Here is a 20272-nt window from a genome sequence, read left to right as displayed (position 1 = left end):
ATATTCAAAAATTGTATAATTATACGAAAAATATGTGTGAGGAGGCTATGAAAATTCTTGAAAAAGAGTTTGATCTTAGTGCATGGAAAATGTTAACAGAAGGCAGTCTTATTCTCGTCCAAATGTTTAATCGACGAAGAGCCGGTGAAATTGAAAGACTCTCCATTGAAAGCTATGAAAATCAAGAGACGATTGACAAAATTTTCAATCTTGACGTATTTGACAACATATCAGAAGAGTCTCAAAGACAAGCCAAACAATTTGTTCGATTAACTATACGAGGCAAGTTAGGAAGAACTGTTCCCGTATTATTGCATACATTTTTAATTTCGTACATCGATGTTTTACTCAAATATCGTTTCAAAGCTGGAGTAAATTCAAAAAATAAATATGTCTTTGCTGTACCTCGAGCAGATTCTCCAAAAAAAGGTTATGTCAGAGCTTGTGCTGTAATGCGAAAGTTTGCTGATGATTGTGGTGCATCAATACCTACCAGTTTGCGAGGAACTATGCTTCGAAAGCATATTGCTACTTACACTGCTATGTTGCGAGTAGAGGAAAATCAAGTTTCCGATTTAGCAAATTTTATGGGACATGACAAACAAATCCACAAGGATGTGTATCGTATCCCTAATGGACTGATTGATATGACTGAAATATCTCGCTTACTGCAAGCTGCAATAGGTGATAATGATGAAAAAGAAGATAGCAATGAAGAAAATGATGAAACTGATTCCAAAGACGATAATGTACAAACAGAAGGTTCGTTGATTATCGATGATCTTTGTAGGAATAATAATGTTAGTATTAATAAAATACAATCAGGATCTTCAAGAAAACGTATTTGCACACGTCAATTAAATTATGATGACGACAGTGACGATGAAATCTTAAATTTCAGTACTCATCTCTCAAACTGTAAGTTTGTAAAAAAATTTTTTAATATTATTGATTTATTACTTTTTAAATTTATACCTTTACTTTTTATCTAATATAATATTAATTTTTAAAAATTAATAATTTATAATAAAAATTTATAATTTATAATTTAAAATCTTTTATTAATATATAATAAATTATATTTTAATTACAGCTTTACAGCAAAGATCAGTAACACGTATTAGATGGACGGAAAAAGAAAAAGAAGTAATTAAAAAAAAATTTGGTGATATTCATAAGCTGCTTAAATTACCATCATTAAAGGAATGTAGAGCTTTAATTTATCAAAATAATTGCTTGAAAAAGAGGACTCCTGAACAATTAAAATCCTGGATTGACAATCAGCGCAAAGAAAAAGCTAGAAAAAAGAAATACTTAAATAAGAAAAACGCTGAATTTACTACAAAAATATAAAATATTATAAGTTTATTATTATTTCAAGAAGTTTTCTCAATGTTTTCAATTTCATTTTTGTGTCTACAATTAAAATTTTATTTTCTTATTCTTAATAAGTTTAACTATTTAAGAAAAAATAAAACTATTGTTCAAAATTTGTAGGTTATAGTGTTTAAATTATAATATTAGATCTGTGTGTGTTTAAATTATAATATTAGATTAGATCTGGATTTGGTTACAATGTTTTTGTTTAATTTTTGCTTAACTACAATGTTTTTGTTTAATTAGATATTGATTGTGTTGAGATCTAAAGCATTTAATCACATGTTTCAGATTTTTAAAAAGTTTATATTTAAGTTTAAAAGTTTACATATATATATTATGTAATACATAATAAAAAATAAGAAAAAACACATTTAAAACCCTTGCAACTAATTTTTTTCTTCTTATTATTTAGTCACCACATGCTACTAAAACAATCTTTCTCATTCCAATTCCTTGCTGCTTCATCAGCTATTATACTCGTTAATGTTCCTTTCATTAGATTTACTTTGTCCGCTCGAACATGGGCCTACTAATCTTTTTAATACTATACGGGATGGAACCTTACACAGAATTTTATCGCGGAAAAAGTAATTTGGTTTATTATTGCAGCTAAACTTACATTCAGTAAATAAACAATAAAAAATTTGTTTAAATATATATTATATATTATAGTAATATTTATATATCAAATGTACCTTTGTGTGTCCTTTTTTATTGATTTTGTAGAGATTATATCACCTTATGGTGCAATGTGAAATTTTATTTTTACTTTAAGATTTTCGACATACTTAAACAATTTGAAATATGTATTAAATTATACATATTTCAAATTGTTTAAGTATGTCGAAAATCTTAAAGTAAAAATAAAATTTCACATTGCACCATAAGGTGATATAATCTCTACAAAATCAATAAAAAAGGAACAAAACATGCGTTGTGACACAAAATACTTATACTGAAACATTTTTTCGAGCGTGCGTATACTTTGGAACATTTTAATATTTTTGTTTAACATATACTTTGAGGACTGCAATTTATGATATTGACTAAATGTAGGCGCCAATTAGTATTATTTTATAGCATTTGTACTTAAACTATACACTGACTATCATACAATTATTTAATGAATTTATTAAGTGATTTCTGCTTAACATGAAAGTTAAAAATCATTAGGTCATTATAGTTTTAATGTTATTATAAATTCAGTAATCCGTATAAACGAAAATTTCTTGATAATATAAACAAATATCTTAATTTCTAGTACTTTAAATGGATAATAATATAAATTAATTAAATTTATTTTGTTTTTTATATAAATTACGTGTAATTGAAAAGCAGAGTTAATGGTAAAATAACGTGCAATGAAAATCATATAAAGAGATCTCAAAATATGCATAAAAAAATAAAAATGTCTTCAAGGTATCGAAAAGTCCTCAAAGTATACGCACGCTCGAAAAAATGTCTCCAATAAATACTCTATGTATTGTATATATATATACAATATACAAATATATATGTACAACGCATATTTTGGGATATTTCCGTGGGATATTTATTGGTTTTATGAGGACTACATCACCTTATAATGCAATATAAAATTTTATTTATACTTTAAGATTTTTTGAACAAAGGTTTTGATTGGATACTATCCTCACTTTATGCGATCAACGTACCTCAAATTATGTACGATCGACTGTCCTCAAATTATATGATCAGCATATGACGGAAATTATATGATCGGCATATGACGGAAATGTCCTTAAATTAAACGTTCTATCTCAACATATTTTATACAATTAAAGTACGAATTTCTTTTGTTGAATATTTTTTTTGTGTCTGTATTTCTTAAAAAAAAAAATGTGTGAATATAAGAGGGTAATAGAAAATGAGCAAAATCAATAAATATGTGACAAAATTAAATTTTTGAATACATCACGCTGTCGCTCTGACATTTGCTAAATTATTTTCATTAATTTCTATTTTTTTATATTAATAATTTTGTGTGAAAATTTTAAATTTAAAAAATTTGAACACATATATGTGCCTATTAGTGTCCCTTATTTATAATAATAAAAAAAATTTTATATTTTTTTCGGTCTCACCCTTTAAAAAGTTTGCAATTGGTTTGCAATCTAGAATCTAGAGAGTTGAAATTTTATGTAATACCAATTGCAAACTTTTTAAAGGGTGAGACCGAAAAAAATATAAAATTTTTTTTATTATTATAAATAAGGGACACTAATAGGCACATATATGTGTTCAAATTTTTTAAATTTAAAATTTTCACACAAAATTATTAATATAAAAGAATAGAAATTAATAAAAATAATTTAGCAAATGTCAGAGCAACAGCGTGATGTATTCAAAAATTTAATTTTGTCACATATTTATTGATTTTGCTCATTTTCTATTACCCTCTTATATTCACACATTTTTTTTTTAAGAAATGCAGACACAAAAAAAATATTCAACAAAAGAAATTCGTACTTTAATTGTATAAAATATGCTTGAAACACATTGGAATAAAACATTTATTTTAACAATAAAATATACTCTAAAAGTTGAGATAGAACGTTTAATTTAAGGACATTTCCGTCATATGCCGATCATATAATTTGAGGACAGTCGATCGTACATAATTTGAGGTACGTTGATCGCATAATGTGAGGATAGTATCCAATCAAAGCCTTTGTTCAAAAAATCTTAAAGTATAAATAAAATTTTATATTGCATTATCAAGTGATGTAGTCTTCATAAAACCAATAAAACGGAAATATCCCAAATTATGCGTTGTACATATAGATATGTATATTGTATATATAGGTATATAGAGTATTTATTGGAGACATTTTTCGAGCGTGCGTATACTTTGAGGACATTTTGATACTTTTGTCCAACGTGTACTTCAAAGACTGCAATTTTCACGGACTTGAAATTCTTGTGATTATTTCTTTTTTTATTATTATTTGTTACTGGTACTAAAGCATATAAAGCAGTCTTTCACAACTTATTTCTCGCCAGATTTGTCTATCTCGTTTCTCAATGCTCTTTTCGCTAGATTCGCTTTATTTGCTGGAATATGGATCTACCAATGTTTTAAGTACTATAGGTACATATAGGGCGGTATTCATAGTCCGTTCTTATATTCAAGATCGTCTTAAGCACGAACTTATATTCGCTCTCTTCGTCAGACACAATCTATGTGTGACGAAGAGAGCGAATATAAGTCCGTGCTTAAGACGATTTTAAATATAAGAACGGACTATGAATACCGCCCATAGATATTTGGTGAAAATTATAAGCATAGACTATATGGGCACATATATATATCCAACAATTTTTTTTAATTTATATTTTTACACAAATTATCAGTATCAAAAAATAAAAGTTAAAAAAATTAAAATTAATAAAAATTATTCCTAGCAATAATCAGAACGACATCAGATTGCATGTTGTATTCAAAGGATTATTTTTATTATATATTTATTAATTCAGCCCCATTCCTTTTACTTTCTTATTCTTTTAAGAAACATAGACTAAAAAACAGATTTAAAAAATACGTTCAACAAAAGAAATTAGTACTTAATATATTATATTTATAAAATATGCTTAAAAAACATTGGAAAACAATTATTTTGAGGAAAAATATAATATTCTAAAAAGCAAAACGGTTGAGGCAAAACGTTTAATTTGAGGACATTTCCGTCAGGTATGTCGACCGTATAATTTGAGGACAGTCTCCAAATAATACCTTTGTTCAAAAAATCTCAAAGTATACGATGATTATAAAATTGCCAATATTTTTTTTGTTATTGCTCTATAAACAAAATTTCAAATTGCCTGTTGTTTGTAAAGTGATGTAGTCCCCATAAAACTAATAAAAAGAAGATGTCCCAAAACATGCGTTGTACATATATATATATATATATATATATCTATTAAGTAAAGTATAATAAGAAACAAATACATTTTTTCAAATTTATTCTTTCTCATTACATATTTAGCATTATATAATTTATAATAATAATAATAATAATAAAGGATTATTCTCAACACATATTTCACGCTATGATTTGCAAGAAGGGTTAAGGTTTTAGAATTAAATAGTAATAAATTATTATTATTATTTATTTAATTAATTGCAAACTTTTTGCAAAAGCAGTCGGGAGACGTCACGCTGGATGTGTGTGTGCGTGTGAGCGTGTGTGCATTTATCTGCGCGCGCGCGTGCGTGTGTGTATGTGTATTTCTATGAAATTTAGCGTGACGTCTCCCGACTGCTCTTGCAAAATGTTTGCAATTAATTAAATAAATAATAATAATAATTTATTACTATTTAATTCTAAAACCTTAACCCTTCTTGCAAATCATAGCGTGAAATATGTGTTGAGAATAATCCTTTATTATTATTATTATTATTATTATAAATTATATAATGCTAAATATATAATAAGAAAGAATAAATTTGAAAAAATGTATTTGTTTCTTATTATACTTTACTTAATATATATATATATATATATATATATATATATATATATATACAGGGTGTCCCAAAGCACCCTTAACAACTCTCGTGAGGTGATAGAGGAGATCGAGACGAACAAAAAAGTCTAATACCATTTTGCGATATTTGCAATAATAACAGAGATATTTAATGTTAAAGTCAGACGAATAAGAGCGCGCCGCGAAAAGCACTCGAGCCGCCTGAGCCGTAGGACGGCCCAGTGTGTACCATTATAGGCCGTCGGCGCGCGGTAAGGGGAAGGCAGCGCGCCGCTGCCCATGGTTACGTCGTCGTTCCCGCGTCTTACCGCGCCGCGCCAAAAGACTCGATAACCGATAGTACAAAATAATAAATAATGAAAATAATAATAAATAATAACAAATATAAATTAATAATTAAATAATAATATGTATAAAATGTTTGAGCACGTTTTCCGTAAAATATCGTATAGTATTTCAATACATGAGATAACGATTACAACTTACATTCTGCTCTGCTTCACATAATTCTAGTGTCTACAGAATTGGCAAAACGCTCTACACTGAGAGAATTTTCTCTTAGACTTTATCCTGAAAATCATACACATGTTTGATTAACTTTACTAAACTACATAGTAAAATTAATCAAACATATTTTATATTTTATTGTGATAGATATTTTTATTTTTTATTGTGATAAATATTAATCATAAAAATTCTTATAAAATTCTTTCCAAATTGTCCCACGATTATCATGATTTTTAAAGTATAAATTATAAGAGAAAATTCTCCCTGTGTACGAATTAAAAAAAATACTAAGAGTTCCAATAGCACTTTTAATAGTTTTTCGATAAAAATTAAAAGATTCTATGTACATACACATTTCTTATTAAAAGAATTAAAAAATTAATTTATTAAAAATTAAAATTGAAAAATATCGTTTTAACTTTGTAAATCTAACACGACATTCTCTTCCCTAATTACTAACACGCATTAAATATTATAATTTGTAGCAAGACTTCCTGATAGCTGTTCAACTGCCAAAATGCTTCTTGCCAAAAATGATAGTATTTAATGTGTTTTAGTACTTAGAATTAGAGGAGAGGAGTACGACACTTCGCAAATCTAACACGACGTTAGATTTGCGAAGTTAGAATATTTTTCAATTTCGATTAATTTAAAATGAAGAATGCGGAACTTTATAATTTTTATCAAAAATTCTAGAACTATAAAAGTGATATTAGAACTCTTAAATTTTTTTTTAAATTTGTTAAACGTCGTGCCTTCTCTTTAAAGGAGAATGGGTTGCATCCATTCCACTATCAACGGGTGCAACAACTTCTTCCAAGAGACGAAATACAACGCATCACCTTTTGCGAAGGTATTTTCATTATTATAATTTCAATTTTTCTTTTTTAATTAAATTTATTGTAGATTATTCAGTAATTATTAATAAAACATGCGCAGGATTTCTCGCACAATGTCGGCGAAATGATACATTTCCCGATTTTATTTTGTGGACAGACGAGGCCACATTTACGCCAAATGGCGTATTTAATTCGCGGAACTTTTTAATATGGCAAGAGGAGAATCCTCACGCCATTCGTCAGTGCGCCTTTCAATATCGATGGACGATAAATGTATGGGCAAGCGTAATTGTGAATAAAGTGGTAAATATATTTTTGTTAATTGAAAAATTTTTCTCGAGTAATGTCCTTGTATAATGTATCTCTATTGTCGATTTTCAGATTGGGTCATATTTCCTTCCGCCGCGTCTCAACGGACAGACGTACGCGCAGTTCATTGAAAATGAATTGCCCGTACTTCTGGAAGATATACCTTTACAAACGCGGCTAAGGCTGATTTATCAGCATGATGGAGCTCCCGCACATTATTCCCGTCGTACGCGGGAAATTTTAGATGCACGATATCCTGACAGGTGGATAGGTCGTGGCGGCCCAATCAATTGGCCAGCACGTTCGCCAGATTTGAACGTGCTGGACTACTTTATTTGGGGATACATAAAAGCTGCGGTAGAACATTGTCGCAATGGTACCGAAGATGAGGTACGCGAGGCGATCATAGCAGCCTTCAACACTATTACCCCCGATATAGCGCACCGTGCAACGCGACAAATTGTTCGAAGAGCCGACCTCTGCTTACAAGCACGAGGAAGGCACTTCGAACAATTATTGAATTAAATTTTGAGAGTGGATTAGGTCTACTGGAGAAATCACTATAAAAAAAACGCGCCAAGCTATCTACCTCAGAGTGGTGTGGAAACGATAGCGTTTTCTTGCTACGAAATAATTTTATTTCGAAAAAATATTAATAGAATTTATCTGTGGAGAGAGGGGGAAAGAGAGAGAGAGAGAGAGAGAGAGAGAGAGAGAGAGAGAGCGAGAAAGAGAGAGAAGGCACGACGTTTAACAAATTTAAAAAAAAATTTAAGAGTTCTAATATCACTTTTATAGTTCTACAATTTTTGACAAAAATTATAAAGTTCCGCATTCTTCATTTTAAATTAATCGAAATTGAAAAATATTCTAACTTCGCAAATCTAACGTCGTGTTAGATTTGCGAAGTGTCGTACTCCTCTCCTCTAATTCTAAGTACTAAAACACATTAAATACTATCATTTTTGGCAAGAAGCATTTTGGCAGTTGAACAGCTATCAGGAAGTCTTGCTACAAATTATAATATTTAATGCGTGTTAGTAATTAGGGAAGAGAATGTCGTGTTAGATTTACAAAGTTAAAACGATATTTTTCAATTTTAATTTTTAATAAATTAATTTTTTAATTCTTTTAATAAGAAATGTGTATGTACATAGAATCTTTTAATTTTTATCGAAAAACTATTAAAAGTGCTATTGGAACTCTTAGTATTTTTTTTAATTCGTACACAGGGAGAATTTTCTCTTATAATTTATACTTTAAAAATCATGATAATCGTGGGACAATTTGGAAAGAATTTTATAAGAATTTTTATGATTAATATTTATCACAATAAAAAATAAAAATATCTATCACAATAAAATATAAAATATGTTTGATTAATTTTACTATGTAGTTTAGTAAAGTTAATCAAACATGTGTATGATTTTCAGGATAAAGTCTAAGAGAAAATTCTCTCAGTGTAGAGCGTTTTGCCAATTCTGTAGACACTAGAATTATGTGAAGCAGAGCAGAATGTAAGTTGTAATCGTTATCTCATGTATTGAAATACTATACGATATTTTACGGAAAACGTGCTCAAACATTTTATACATATTATTATTTAATTATTAATTTATATTTGTTATTATTTATTATTATTTTCATTATTTATTATTTTGTACTATCGGTTATCGAGTCTTTTGGCGCGGCGCGGTAAGACGCGGGAACGACGACGTAACCATGGGCAGCGGCGCGCTGCCTTCCCCTTACCGCGCGCCGACGGCCTATAATGGTACACACTGGGCCGTCCTACGGCTCAGGCGGCTCGAGCGCTTCTCGCGGCGCGCTCTTATTCGCCTGACTTTAACATTAAATATCTCTGTTATTATTGCAAATATCGCAAAATGGTATTAGACTTTTTTGTTCGTCTCGATCTCCTCTATCACCTCACGAGAGTTGTTAAGGGTGCTTTGGGACACCCTGTAACGGTGCAATGCGTCATGAGACGACAGAAAACACTTGACAGTCTCATTATACATTGCGCGTCCCTGCCTGCCCGTTGTATCAAACTCAAAAGTTGCTACCTATTTTCAATTATAACTCGAAAACTAAGCTTCGGACAAAATTTTGTAAAAGGAAAAATCGTCTTAGAATTCGCTCAAGAATATGGCATTGCAAGGACATCAGATTATTTTGAATCACCCTGTATATACAGGGTGTCTGGCAATAATCGCCCCACCGGTCATATACAGGTAGAGGAGGTCAAATCGAGTAGAAAAGTCCTTTACCATTTTTTGATTTTTGTAATAAGTACTAAGTAATTAACGAAAAAAGATTGGTGAATCCGTGCAAGTAAAGCGCGCGCAGCGAGAAGGACATCCCACTGCTATGCGATCACTAGGCGCGCGATGAAGCGTTGGGAGGAGCGCTCTACAAATGACAATGGCAACATACGAGCGGCACGTAACGCTAGATCCTTGTGTCCTAGTGATCGCGTAGCAGTGGGACGTCCTTCTCACCGCGCGCGCTTTACTCGCGCGGATTCGCCGATCTTTTTTCGTTAATTACTCAGTACTTATTATGAAAATCAAAAAATGGTAAAGGACTTTTCTACTCGATTTGACCTCCTCTACCTGTATATGACCGGTGGGGCGATTATTTCCAGACACCCTGTATAAATCTACTAGCTTTAGCTAGGGGACTTAATAAAGTCAAGGATTAATATATTATTTAAAATATTTCAAGTTACACTGAGGAATATAATCATAGTCGATTGTTTCTACTTTATTTTTCTTTTTTAATAATTCTTCGAATTTTACATACGATTTGTCTATATATTTATTATTTAAATAGTATTTATCCAGTATATTTGTGTAAGAAATGTCATAATTTATATTGTATATTTCGTTAATTTTGAAATCTTGTTTAGGTAATTTCTTAAAATTTTTGCTTAATTTTATCAAATATGGATATTTCTCTTCGTTATTTAAATCTTTATAATAATATAATTTAATAATATTATTATTATCATCTATGAACATATTATATCCTTTGTTAAGATGCAGTATATTGTTTATTATTCTTACTACAATAACATCTTTTATGTCGTTTGAAATTAAATTTAATCCAGTAATTATGGATGTATTAACATTATTTAATTTATCCATTCTTTAATTTATTTATAACGTAATTATAAAATTTCGTAAAGTCTGGATCGAAGTTTTTTACAATGTCACTAATGTTTTCTTTATCAATTAATATATCAATTACATATGATCTTTTTGAAATAGATTTTGAATGTCCTATCGTATCGGCTGTGTTACAAAGTACAACTTGTAACATTTTTTTAATATCTACCTTATTTATATTATTGTCACCAATAGAATTTATGAATTTCCACATCTCTCGTAATAATATAAGATTTGATCCATATGTTCTTATATCTTTTAATGTAATGCCTAAACTTTTTAATACATTGTAAAATTTCGATTCTCCTATAAAAACTCCGTTGATTGAAAATAAATAATCATTATCGTCTTTACAGTTATCGTACAGAACAGTTATAAATTTATATACATATTCATCAAGAATTTTACTAATTACAAATTTATGGATTATTTTTTTTTTCCTATAAAGATTATAAATATATTATTCTTGTCTACTGTTATATTTTTTTTTTTAACGTTAGAATGCCAACAGTATTATTTTCATCACTGTATTTTTTTCTACCAGTTCTTATATAAAATTTAAATTCTAATATTATTAATAACGACATTAAAGATTCTTTAGTTAATTTATTAAAATCTGACACTTTATTATCATTAATGTACTTATTTATTATATCTTTTTTACTATCTATTCTTAAAAATGATTTAAGTTTATTATTTCTTCTGAAGTTTACATATATATCTCCATAAAAATATTGTGTTTTTCCAGTTTTGTCTTTACCGATAACTAATAAGTTGTAGTCTGCACATTTGAATTTTTGTTTTACTACTTTTACGTCAGTAATATGTTTGGGTATTTTATATTTTTTTATTATTTTATAGCAATCGTCTTTCTCTCCAACAAGTTTATCATTATCGTATAATTTTCCATCTTTGTATAAATAAAAAATTTTGTATTTTATTTCAATACAAAATAAAAATAATTTAATAGATTAACAATAAAATAAAAATTAAATTCATTTATTACTTCTCTTTTTTTCTCTAATTAGTTTCTGTCCAATATCTTGTTTCTGAACTCTTTGTTTTTTAAGTATTCGTAATATAGATGTAAAATTGCATCCTCCTTCTGTGTCGTAATACCATTCGAGGAAGTTGTTGTATGTATATGTAAATATTTCAGATACTTTGAATGTTTTTACTATTCCATTATAAACGTTAATATCAATCATTTCTAATATACTAAGTGCTATAAAGAGTAAATTCCACGCGTGTATAATTTCCTTTTGAACTCTTTTTTCTTCTTTGAACGATTGTAATGTGTAAATATTAAGGTCTTTATTTTTTGTATATGATTTAGAATTTCCACTTTTGTCAGATGATTTAAGTTTAATATTATTATCAAATAATCTTTTATTGAGAGTTATCATATTATCTATCTTATCTAATATAGATGAAAGATCTTTAGTATTATGGATAAATCCAAAATAAATAAGACCTATGCTATGATTCCATATAATATTGTACATTTTTTTCAACTCTGTTTCTTTATATGTATCTTTTTCTAGAAAAGTTCTAAATTTAATTGCCACTCGTTTTGTAATGAATTCATCGCTTATTTCATCAAATACGTTAGCGTCATACTCTATTTTATTATATAAATTAACTTCTTTTTTATTAACTTTTTCTTTATTATTTATATCTTGCTTATTTATTTTAGTCTTCTTTTTTGCTCCTTTATCAGATATTTTAATGTCTTCGTCGCTTTGATTCTCTTCCACACTTTTAGTTTCTTCGTCACTTTTAATTTCTTCATCACTAGATTCAAGGCTTGATGATTTATCGTATCTTTCAGTTGAAACATCACTATTTTTCTTAGTTTTAGTTTTAATTTTAGTTTTAGTCTCTAACGATTCGATAATTTCATCATCATCATCAGATGACAAAGAAGAATTATCAGATTTCTGATTCTTTCTAGCTTTGCTCATTTTTGAGTTTTATTTAAATATAATTTTTATAAATACTTTTATTAATTTCTTATAATTTTTTAAAAAATAAATTAGATAAATACTACTATGGAAAATAACATTGGTGGACTTATAGCTAGTATAGAAGAATACATGAAAACTACATTAGAAGATAATAAACATAATTTTGATGATTTTATAAGTAAAAATAGAGGAATATTCAGCATTAATTTCAGTGAAGATTTCTTTGTAAACGAGGAAGATGTCAGATTCTTGTATAGTTTAGTTTCAAAGAATATCAACAGAGAATTAATAATAGATTATTTTAATAATTCTAGAATTAAAGTTGAAAAAGAAATTTTATCAAGCACGGATGAAAGCAATTATGTAGATTTTTCCGAATTGAACTTTTACAACTTAATATTGAAATATGGTAGGATAATTGTAAAGCCGAAAAAGATGGTTTTTTTATGGAATATCGAAAGGGAAAAGGATATAGAATTAAGCAAATTATTTAAGTCAGATGATCCGTTTGTCATAAAATATGTATCGTACTCAGAAATAAATAGATTGTTTAACAAGAATAAGGAATATTTTATTAATACAAATACGTTAGTGAACTTTGGTAACTTAAGTAGAATAGTTGGAACATCACTATCAAGCAAGTTTTTAAAGTTAAATTATATTGTACCATTTGATAAAAAATTAAAGTTTAATATATTTATATATGATAATATTAGTTTTAGTAATTTTACAATAATTATAGATAACGTAGAATTTGAATATAAAGAGATTAATATAGAAACTATTATAAATGACTTTATACATATACTCGTGAGAAAATTAAAAACAGACGAAAATTTAATATCATATTATAGATTATTTTTGATAAATATAAGACTGTCCTATTATCTACTTTATATATTGGTACATTAGGTATGACCTTTATATAGGTACGATTAGGTATAATAAAATTTTCCGAAAGATTTTGGTGTTCAGATATTAATGTCCAATTTATTTTAAACCTATATTCGTTAATAAACTTTTCTGATAGTATTTGATTTTTAGACACAATATACCAATCAATTTTATCTTTAAATTCTTTCATGAAAGTCTCTGATAACCTTTGATACTTAGATATATATTCCACTCAACGTAATCTTTAAATCTTCTTATGAAATTTTCGGATAATATGCGGTATCTAGATATTATATTCCACGAGAATTTATCAGAAAAGCTTTCAATTATATTTGGAGATAATTTCACATATCTACACATGTATTCCCAATCCATTTTATCGTAAAATTCTAAAATTATTCTATCGGATAAGTTTATATTTCTAATTAGTTGTTTCCATGATATTTTATCATGAACTTTACATATAAAATCTTCTGATATGTTTTTTGTCTGATATTGGCATAGATTATCCCAATTTAGTTCATTTCTAAATTCAAAAATGAAGTCGTTTGACAACGTTTGGTATCTAGATACTAAATCCCAACTGATATATTTTTTAAATTCCCTCATAAAGTTCTCTGACATTATCTGATATTTAGATATACATTTCCACAATACATATCCTTTAAATTCGCGTATGAAATCTTCTGATAATTTATGATATTTAGAAATATTCTTCCAATCTATATTACTTTTAAATTTTTTTATAAAATTTTCTGATAGTTTTTGGAATTTAGATATATCTTTCCAACATATTTCGTTTTTAAATTCTTCCATGAAATCTTCTGACAATGTCTGAGATTCCGATATATACTTCCATTCAATCTTATGTACAAATTCTCTTATTATGTTTTCAGATAAACTCTGACATTTGCATAGACTATACCAATCTAATTTATTTTCGTATTTTCTTATAGTATCGTCATTTAACCTTTGGAATTGAGACACAACAGTCCATATGTGATCTGTAAAATAATGAGAAATTTCGTTTATGATATTGCTAACGTCTTGATACTTTACTGCTAAACATATATTATTTTCGTCAAAAATTAATTTTAGAGTTTTATCATTCATTTTGTTATAAATAATAACTAGTTGTATATTAAGTTCATCGATGAATTCTATAATAAATTCATCCTGTAACATTCCCGTTTGCGTAATACGGTTCCAATTGAAACTGTTTCGTTTTAATCTTATATAGTCTGTAACGCTTAATCTGAAATAATCTATACTATAAAGACTTAATAAATCTGTGTATTTTAACTTATTATATATGTTAGAATATATGATATGATTGCTCATTACCTGTTCCATTTTAATATTGTTTGTTGTTATGATATTGTTACATTTGCGCATAAATAATCAAATTTAACATTTATTTATTATTGTAATGTATTTTTTCTAAAAAGATAACCATATTATTAAGGAAATTTAAAAATTTTATCATTAAATTCATTAAGGAATTCTTTAGAAAATTTATTGTTAGTATAAGATATAAATGTTTTTAGATTTGCGGAAAAATCTGTAGACGATTTCATTCTCCTGGATTTAAATATACATATCCAATTAATTTTATCCTTAAATTCTCTGATAAAATCCTCTGATAATTTTTGGTATTCAGATATACAGGGTGTCTGGCAATAATCGCCCCACCGGTCATATACAGGTAGAGGAGGTCAAATCGAGTAGAAAAGTCCTTTACCATTTTTTAATTTTCATAATAAGTACTGAGTAATTAACGAAAAAAGATCGGCGAATCCGTGCGAGTAAAGCGCGCGCGGTGAGAAGGACGTCCCACTGCTACGCGATCACTAGGACACAAGGATCTAGCGTTACGCGCCGCTCGTATGTTGCCATTGTCATTTGTAGAGCGCTCCTCCCAACGCTTCATCGCGCGCCTAGTGATCGCATAGCAGTGGGATGTCCTTCTCGCTGCGCGCGCTTTACTTGCACGGATTCACCAATCTTTTTTCGTTAATTACTTAGTACTTATTACAAAAATAAAAAAATGGTAAAGGACTTTTCTACTCGATTTGACCTCCTCTACCTGTATATGACCGGTGGGGCGATTATTGCCAGACACCCTGTATATATTTTAAAAGAACAGCGAAAGTAATAACTTTGCGTAATAACGCAATAAAGCCCTTAAAAAACAAATGGGGCTAATTTAAAAATTTACTGGTTAATAAAAATTCTTTAATATATATTTATAAAAATGGAGAACGTGTGGAATATGGAAACGCGCATAAGCATAGTGTAACGTCCCCATATTTTAGCAAGTAGATTTCCACTCGTAAATTTTTGTCTTAAACTTTCTAGTTTATCGCCTCTTGGAATTATCGCTCGCTGTATCAATAGCGCTCGACACATGTCGCCAGAAAGGCGCAACACGAAACCTTTCGCGTAACGTAAACCCCTTGTTGCGTTTCAAAGCGTACGACTATAAATTATCTGTCGTCGCTCTCAAAACTTAGGTCCGGATATCACCTACGGTTTTATGTTAACCATACCACTCTCAAAACTTAGGTTCAAGTATCGCCTGCAGTTTTATATAAACCATGCCTCGAACATTCGATATTCTAAAGCGAGATTACATTCATGTGCGGTCCTATTGCATAGGACAAACCTTTGTCTCTGAAGATCCAGAGGAGTATAAATACGGGCCCTGCGATGCCGCCGAGTCAGTATTCAATTTTTCAGTAAGCCGTCAATACTCAGTCAGAGAGTCAGTTTCGGTCAAGTCGTTAGTTTTCGCATTCGCAATTTCAATTCTGACTCAGTCTCGGTCTAATTCTAATTCTAATTCTAATTCTAGTTCTAGTTTCGTCCTAGTTCAGTACGGTTAATTTAAGTTCGGTTTATCAATTTTATATGTTCAATTACTTAATTCGCGAACTGCGCGTTCCATTTCTAGAACATAAGTGCTAATATGTTTGTAAGAATTCTTATCTTATAAGTTCATTTGAGTGTAATTTCATTTATAAACCAATGTACTCTTATTTTCATTTATAATTACATTTATTTGGTTGCTTTGAGAATTTTATCTTTAATTTCAAATCCTTAAACATTATTCCAATTTAGCGTGCGATCCTTAAATTCCAACGAATAATAAAAGGTAAAGACGTGTCGCGAAATAACTCTAGTGCAGTGATTCCTCGACCGCAAGATAACCAGCAACAATGACGCATCTGAAGATTCATCTCCATACGACTATCAGCCTGCTATTGGAAGATCGATCCTGGAACCGATCGGGCGCCTTACAATTAGATTGAGTTATCACTGGCTTCAGGTACCATACAAGTCGACACCGGTGAGTCCGTTCCAAATTTATTTGCATGGGAAGGTTTAAAGTTAAAATCTGAGCAAGAGAAAATGCCAGATACCGAAGTAACATCTTCGCGCCCAGACTCAAATTGTAATTGTCGTTTCGTGTACTGTATCTTAGATAACGCGTGCTTGAATAGAAATACTGGCACGATATTGTGCCTCAATTGCTATCACGATTTATCAGAACCAACGCGAAATGATTTCGAACACGTCCTCGGACATCATTTGAATATCGGTTCTATAGTTCCATTAGCAAAGTGTCGTGTTTGTGGCCAGAACGTATCTCAACCTTTTCCAGTGCGTCACTGTCTCGCGTGTCTCAATCATTTTATAAGCCTAACAAATCAATTAACTCGAGAAGGACGAAGTGTTGTTAATCTTCCCGATCCTACCAGCGTTCTACTTGGCGGAGACCCGGGAATACGTACGTTAGTTATAACCAGCTTATTAAATCAACCGTCTGATTAATCGAATTTTAAATAATTGATATGTGTGTGGGGAAACGTTACGCTTGTCGGTCGCCTCGATTGGAATATCTTTATAGGTACTCCTTAGCTAGTTGCGTTCGTGAAACCAGCTTCGTGAATCCTACGGCAAAAGAGCGTCTTTGCAAAGAATGCATCGCTAGCGAACCGATTGAATATAAAAGTTTATTCGTAGTTTTAAATGATAGGCATTACGCATCCGTCGGGCGTCGCCGCCCAAGATTACATTGCATTATTTGCCATCGCTACCTCGCGTTGATTCAACCGATTTCCGAGTGTCACGAATGCGAAGACAGGTACCTTAATTATATGCAAAATCTCGCTGAAAACGGAGAAAGTTTTTATGATCAGCGAAACCCAATGTTACTCTCTTAAATTTTCGGTCAACATATACTTGATGCATTCTAATGGTATTAAGCGATTCTTTCATTTCAAATGCATGATAATAAAACTTAAATAATTACACGTCAGTCACAATGGTTGATTACTATTTCTTACTACGTTGCTGCATTATTATCATATTCATTTTCTTGTGGTCTTACTCGGATTCATTATTCGCCTCTATTTAAATTAACTATTCATTAAAATACGGTCCTAATTATTACTATACACGTTGTTTTGCAGAGTCGCAACAAAATATCGATGCGATACTGCTTTCCTTTACGATTTATTATTTAAATTTATTATTCATTAGAATACGGTCCTAATTATTGGTCATACACGTTGTTCGCGTAAGGAGCAACAAAATATCAATGCGATACTGTTTTCCTTTACGATTTATTATTTAAATTTATTATTCATTAGAATACGGTCCTAATTATTGGTCATACACGTTGTTCGCGTAAGGAGCAACAAAATATCAATGCTATACTGCTTCCCTTACGATCTCTCATTCAATTTCGCTATCCATTAGAAAGGGATTTTGGTTACGATTTTTATATTAAACACAACATTTGTGTTTCACGTTCTTTTTCTGATCTTTTACTTTTTCATTGGTTCGTGAATCTTACCGATTGAGTCTCTCGTAAAGGTGCGAACACTACGTGTTACCGCCACCGCGCCGGGACGTGACAATAGCAATACATATGTTACCGTCTGCGACGAAGCAACAAATATAGGCCGTTCGAGAATCGCGCAATCGCAATCGAGACGCATCCTGGCAGATGGATTGGACACTAATAGCGAATTATTATATAACAATTAAAAATGAAATGCAAACAGGCGCACGCTTTCGATTGATTGCGCGATTGTGCGGCCGACAATAACCATAAGCGAACAACGGAAACTTCGAGCCGCTTGACATAAAATAATTCAGTGCTTAACAAGCCGAAAAAAAGAAACACTAATTATATCTTCACATAAATATCCTATAATATATTCGAAACCAAAGCATTGTAACCTTCTAGAGGCAAAGAAGAAATAGAAAAGTACCTAATCTTGTATGGTTTAGTTCGACCACTGATTTGTCCGTGTGTGTTCGTTACTAAAATATGTTTCTTTAGTAAAAAAATTTTGAAAAATTTTTACCAACGTGTTTTAGATTTTCCAGTTTAATGTTCCTCAATCCTTTCTTTGTTATGCAAATTTATATAAAAACAGATGGCAAATTGTTAATAAAGATTGAAGTTTATCTAACAAATAAAACTAAAATTGTAATTAATGAACGACAATTATTAAAATTAAATATTAGCAAAGAAATATAAGATATTTATATGTACCAGTTCTGGCCATTATATTTATAACTATTTAAAAAATTGTTTTTTTTATAGTTGGAGATTGAAATATGTCTAGCCATTGAGACATTTATCTTATTACATTTTCTTTTAACAACAATTTAACAAATAAAATTTGAAAAAAATCTTTTAAGATGATGTTTCTTATATGCAAGAAACTTCTTCCACTCTCACAAAAGAGAATCTTGCTGAGAATCTTTACCTACCCACAGTCATTATCTTTGTCAATAAACTGCAATCTAACTGCCAAAGCAGAAGTTCCAAAGTTTATCGACAGCAAAAAATAAAAAAAAATATAGAAATAATAAAAAGTTTTTAAATTCTTATATGCAAGGAACATCCGCTCTCGCGGAAAAAATCTTGCTGTTTGCCCACCCAAAGTTATGTCATTATCTTTGTTATCAATAAACTGCAAACTAACTGCCAAAGCAGAAGTTCCAAACTTTATCGACAGCAAAGAATTAAAAAAAAGAAGTGATAAAAATTTTTTAAATCCAAACTATCTGAAAATTCTAATGGAAAATCCTACCTAATAGAAATTCTACCTAACACAAAAACTTATCTATAAAAAAATTCTATACCTAGGAGTTCGTAAGAAACTATAAACCGACAAAGTTTAATAAGATTGAATTCTTCGCGGAATCGTTTGGGAGTTTATCGCAGAATCATTTAGGAATTTTTCGCAAGATGCTTAGCGCAGAGCTCAGCTCAGTTACCGCTATTTGCATCTAAAATTCGAGAGGGAGTTTTTCGCAGGACGCTAGCGCAGAGCTCAGCTCAGTTTCCGCTAGTTGCGTTCGAAATTTATGTTGATAGTCGACCATTGTTCAATGATCGATCGTATCAACGTTGTTTCGAGATCTGTGCTCGACCATCATCGATGGGACCACGAATTTCGAAAGTCCATGCTCAACTATGGGATCAACAACACTAGAACTACCGACGATTAACATATACCAATTTCTATTTCTTTTTTCTTTTTTTAATAAAAAGTGATAAAGAGAAAAAGTAAATTAATCAATTTGATCATTTAACACAATGCAACAAGTCACAGAAAAAATCTCAGGAAATACAGCATTATAAATTTAAGTAATTGTTCTAAAAAAATAAACCGGT

General features: G+C 29.8%; 1 protein-coding gene across 1 annotated transcript; it reads left to right on the top strand.

The window, feature by feature from the left end:
* Positions 1 to 32: 32 nt before the first annotated feature.
* LOC105669472 (uncharacterized) lies at positions 33 to 8887 on the top strand. Its single transcript, XM_067356881.1, has 4 exons — positions 33 to 282; positions 415 to 762; positions 7162 to 7535; positions 7614 to 8887. Exons 1-4 carry the CDS (start codon positions 33 to 35, stop codon positions 8064 to 8066), a joined length of 1425 nt encoding a protein of 474 aa, XP_067212982.1. The 3' UTR covers positions 8067 to 8887.
* The last annotated feature ends 11385 nt before the right edge of the window (positions 8888 to 20272 follow it).

Source organism: Linepithema humile, chromosome 6 (assembly GCF_040581485.1).
Source record: "Linepithema humile isolate Giens D197 chromosome 6, Lhum_UNIL_v1.0, whole genome shotgun sequence".
NCBI lineage: Eukaryota > Metazoa > Arthropoda > Insecta > Hymenoptera > Formicidae > Linepithema > Linepithema humile.
This window is presented reverse-complemented; position numbering and strand designations above follow the sequence as displayed.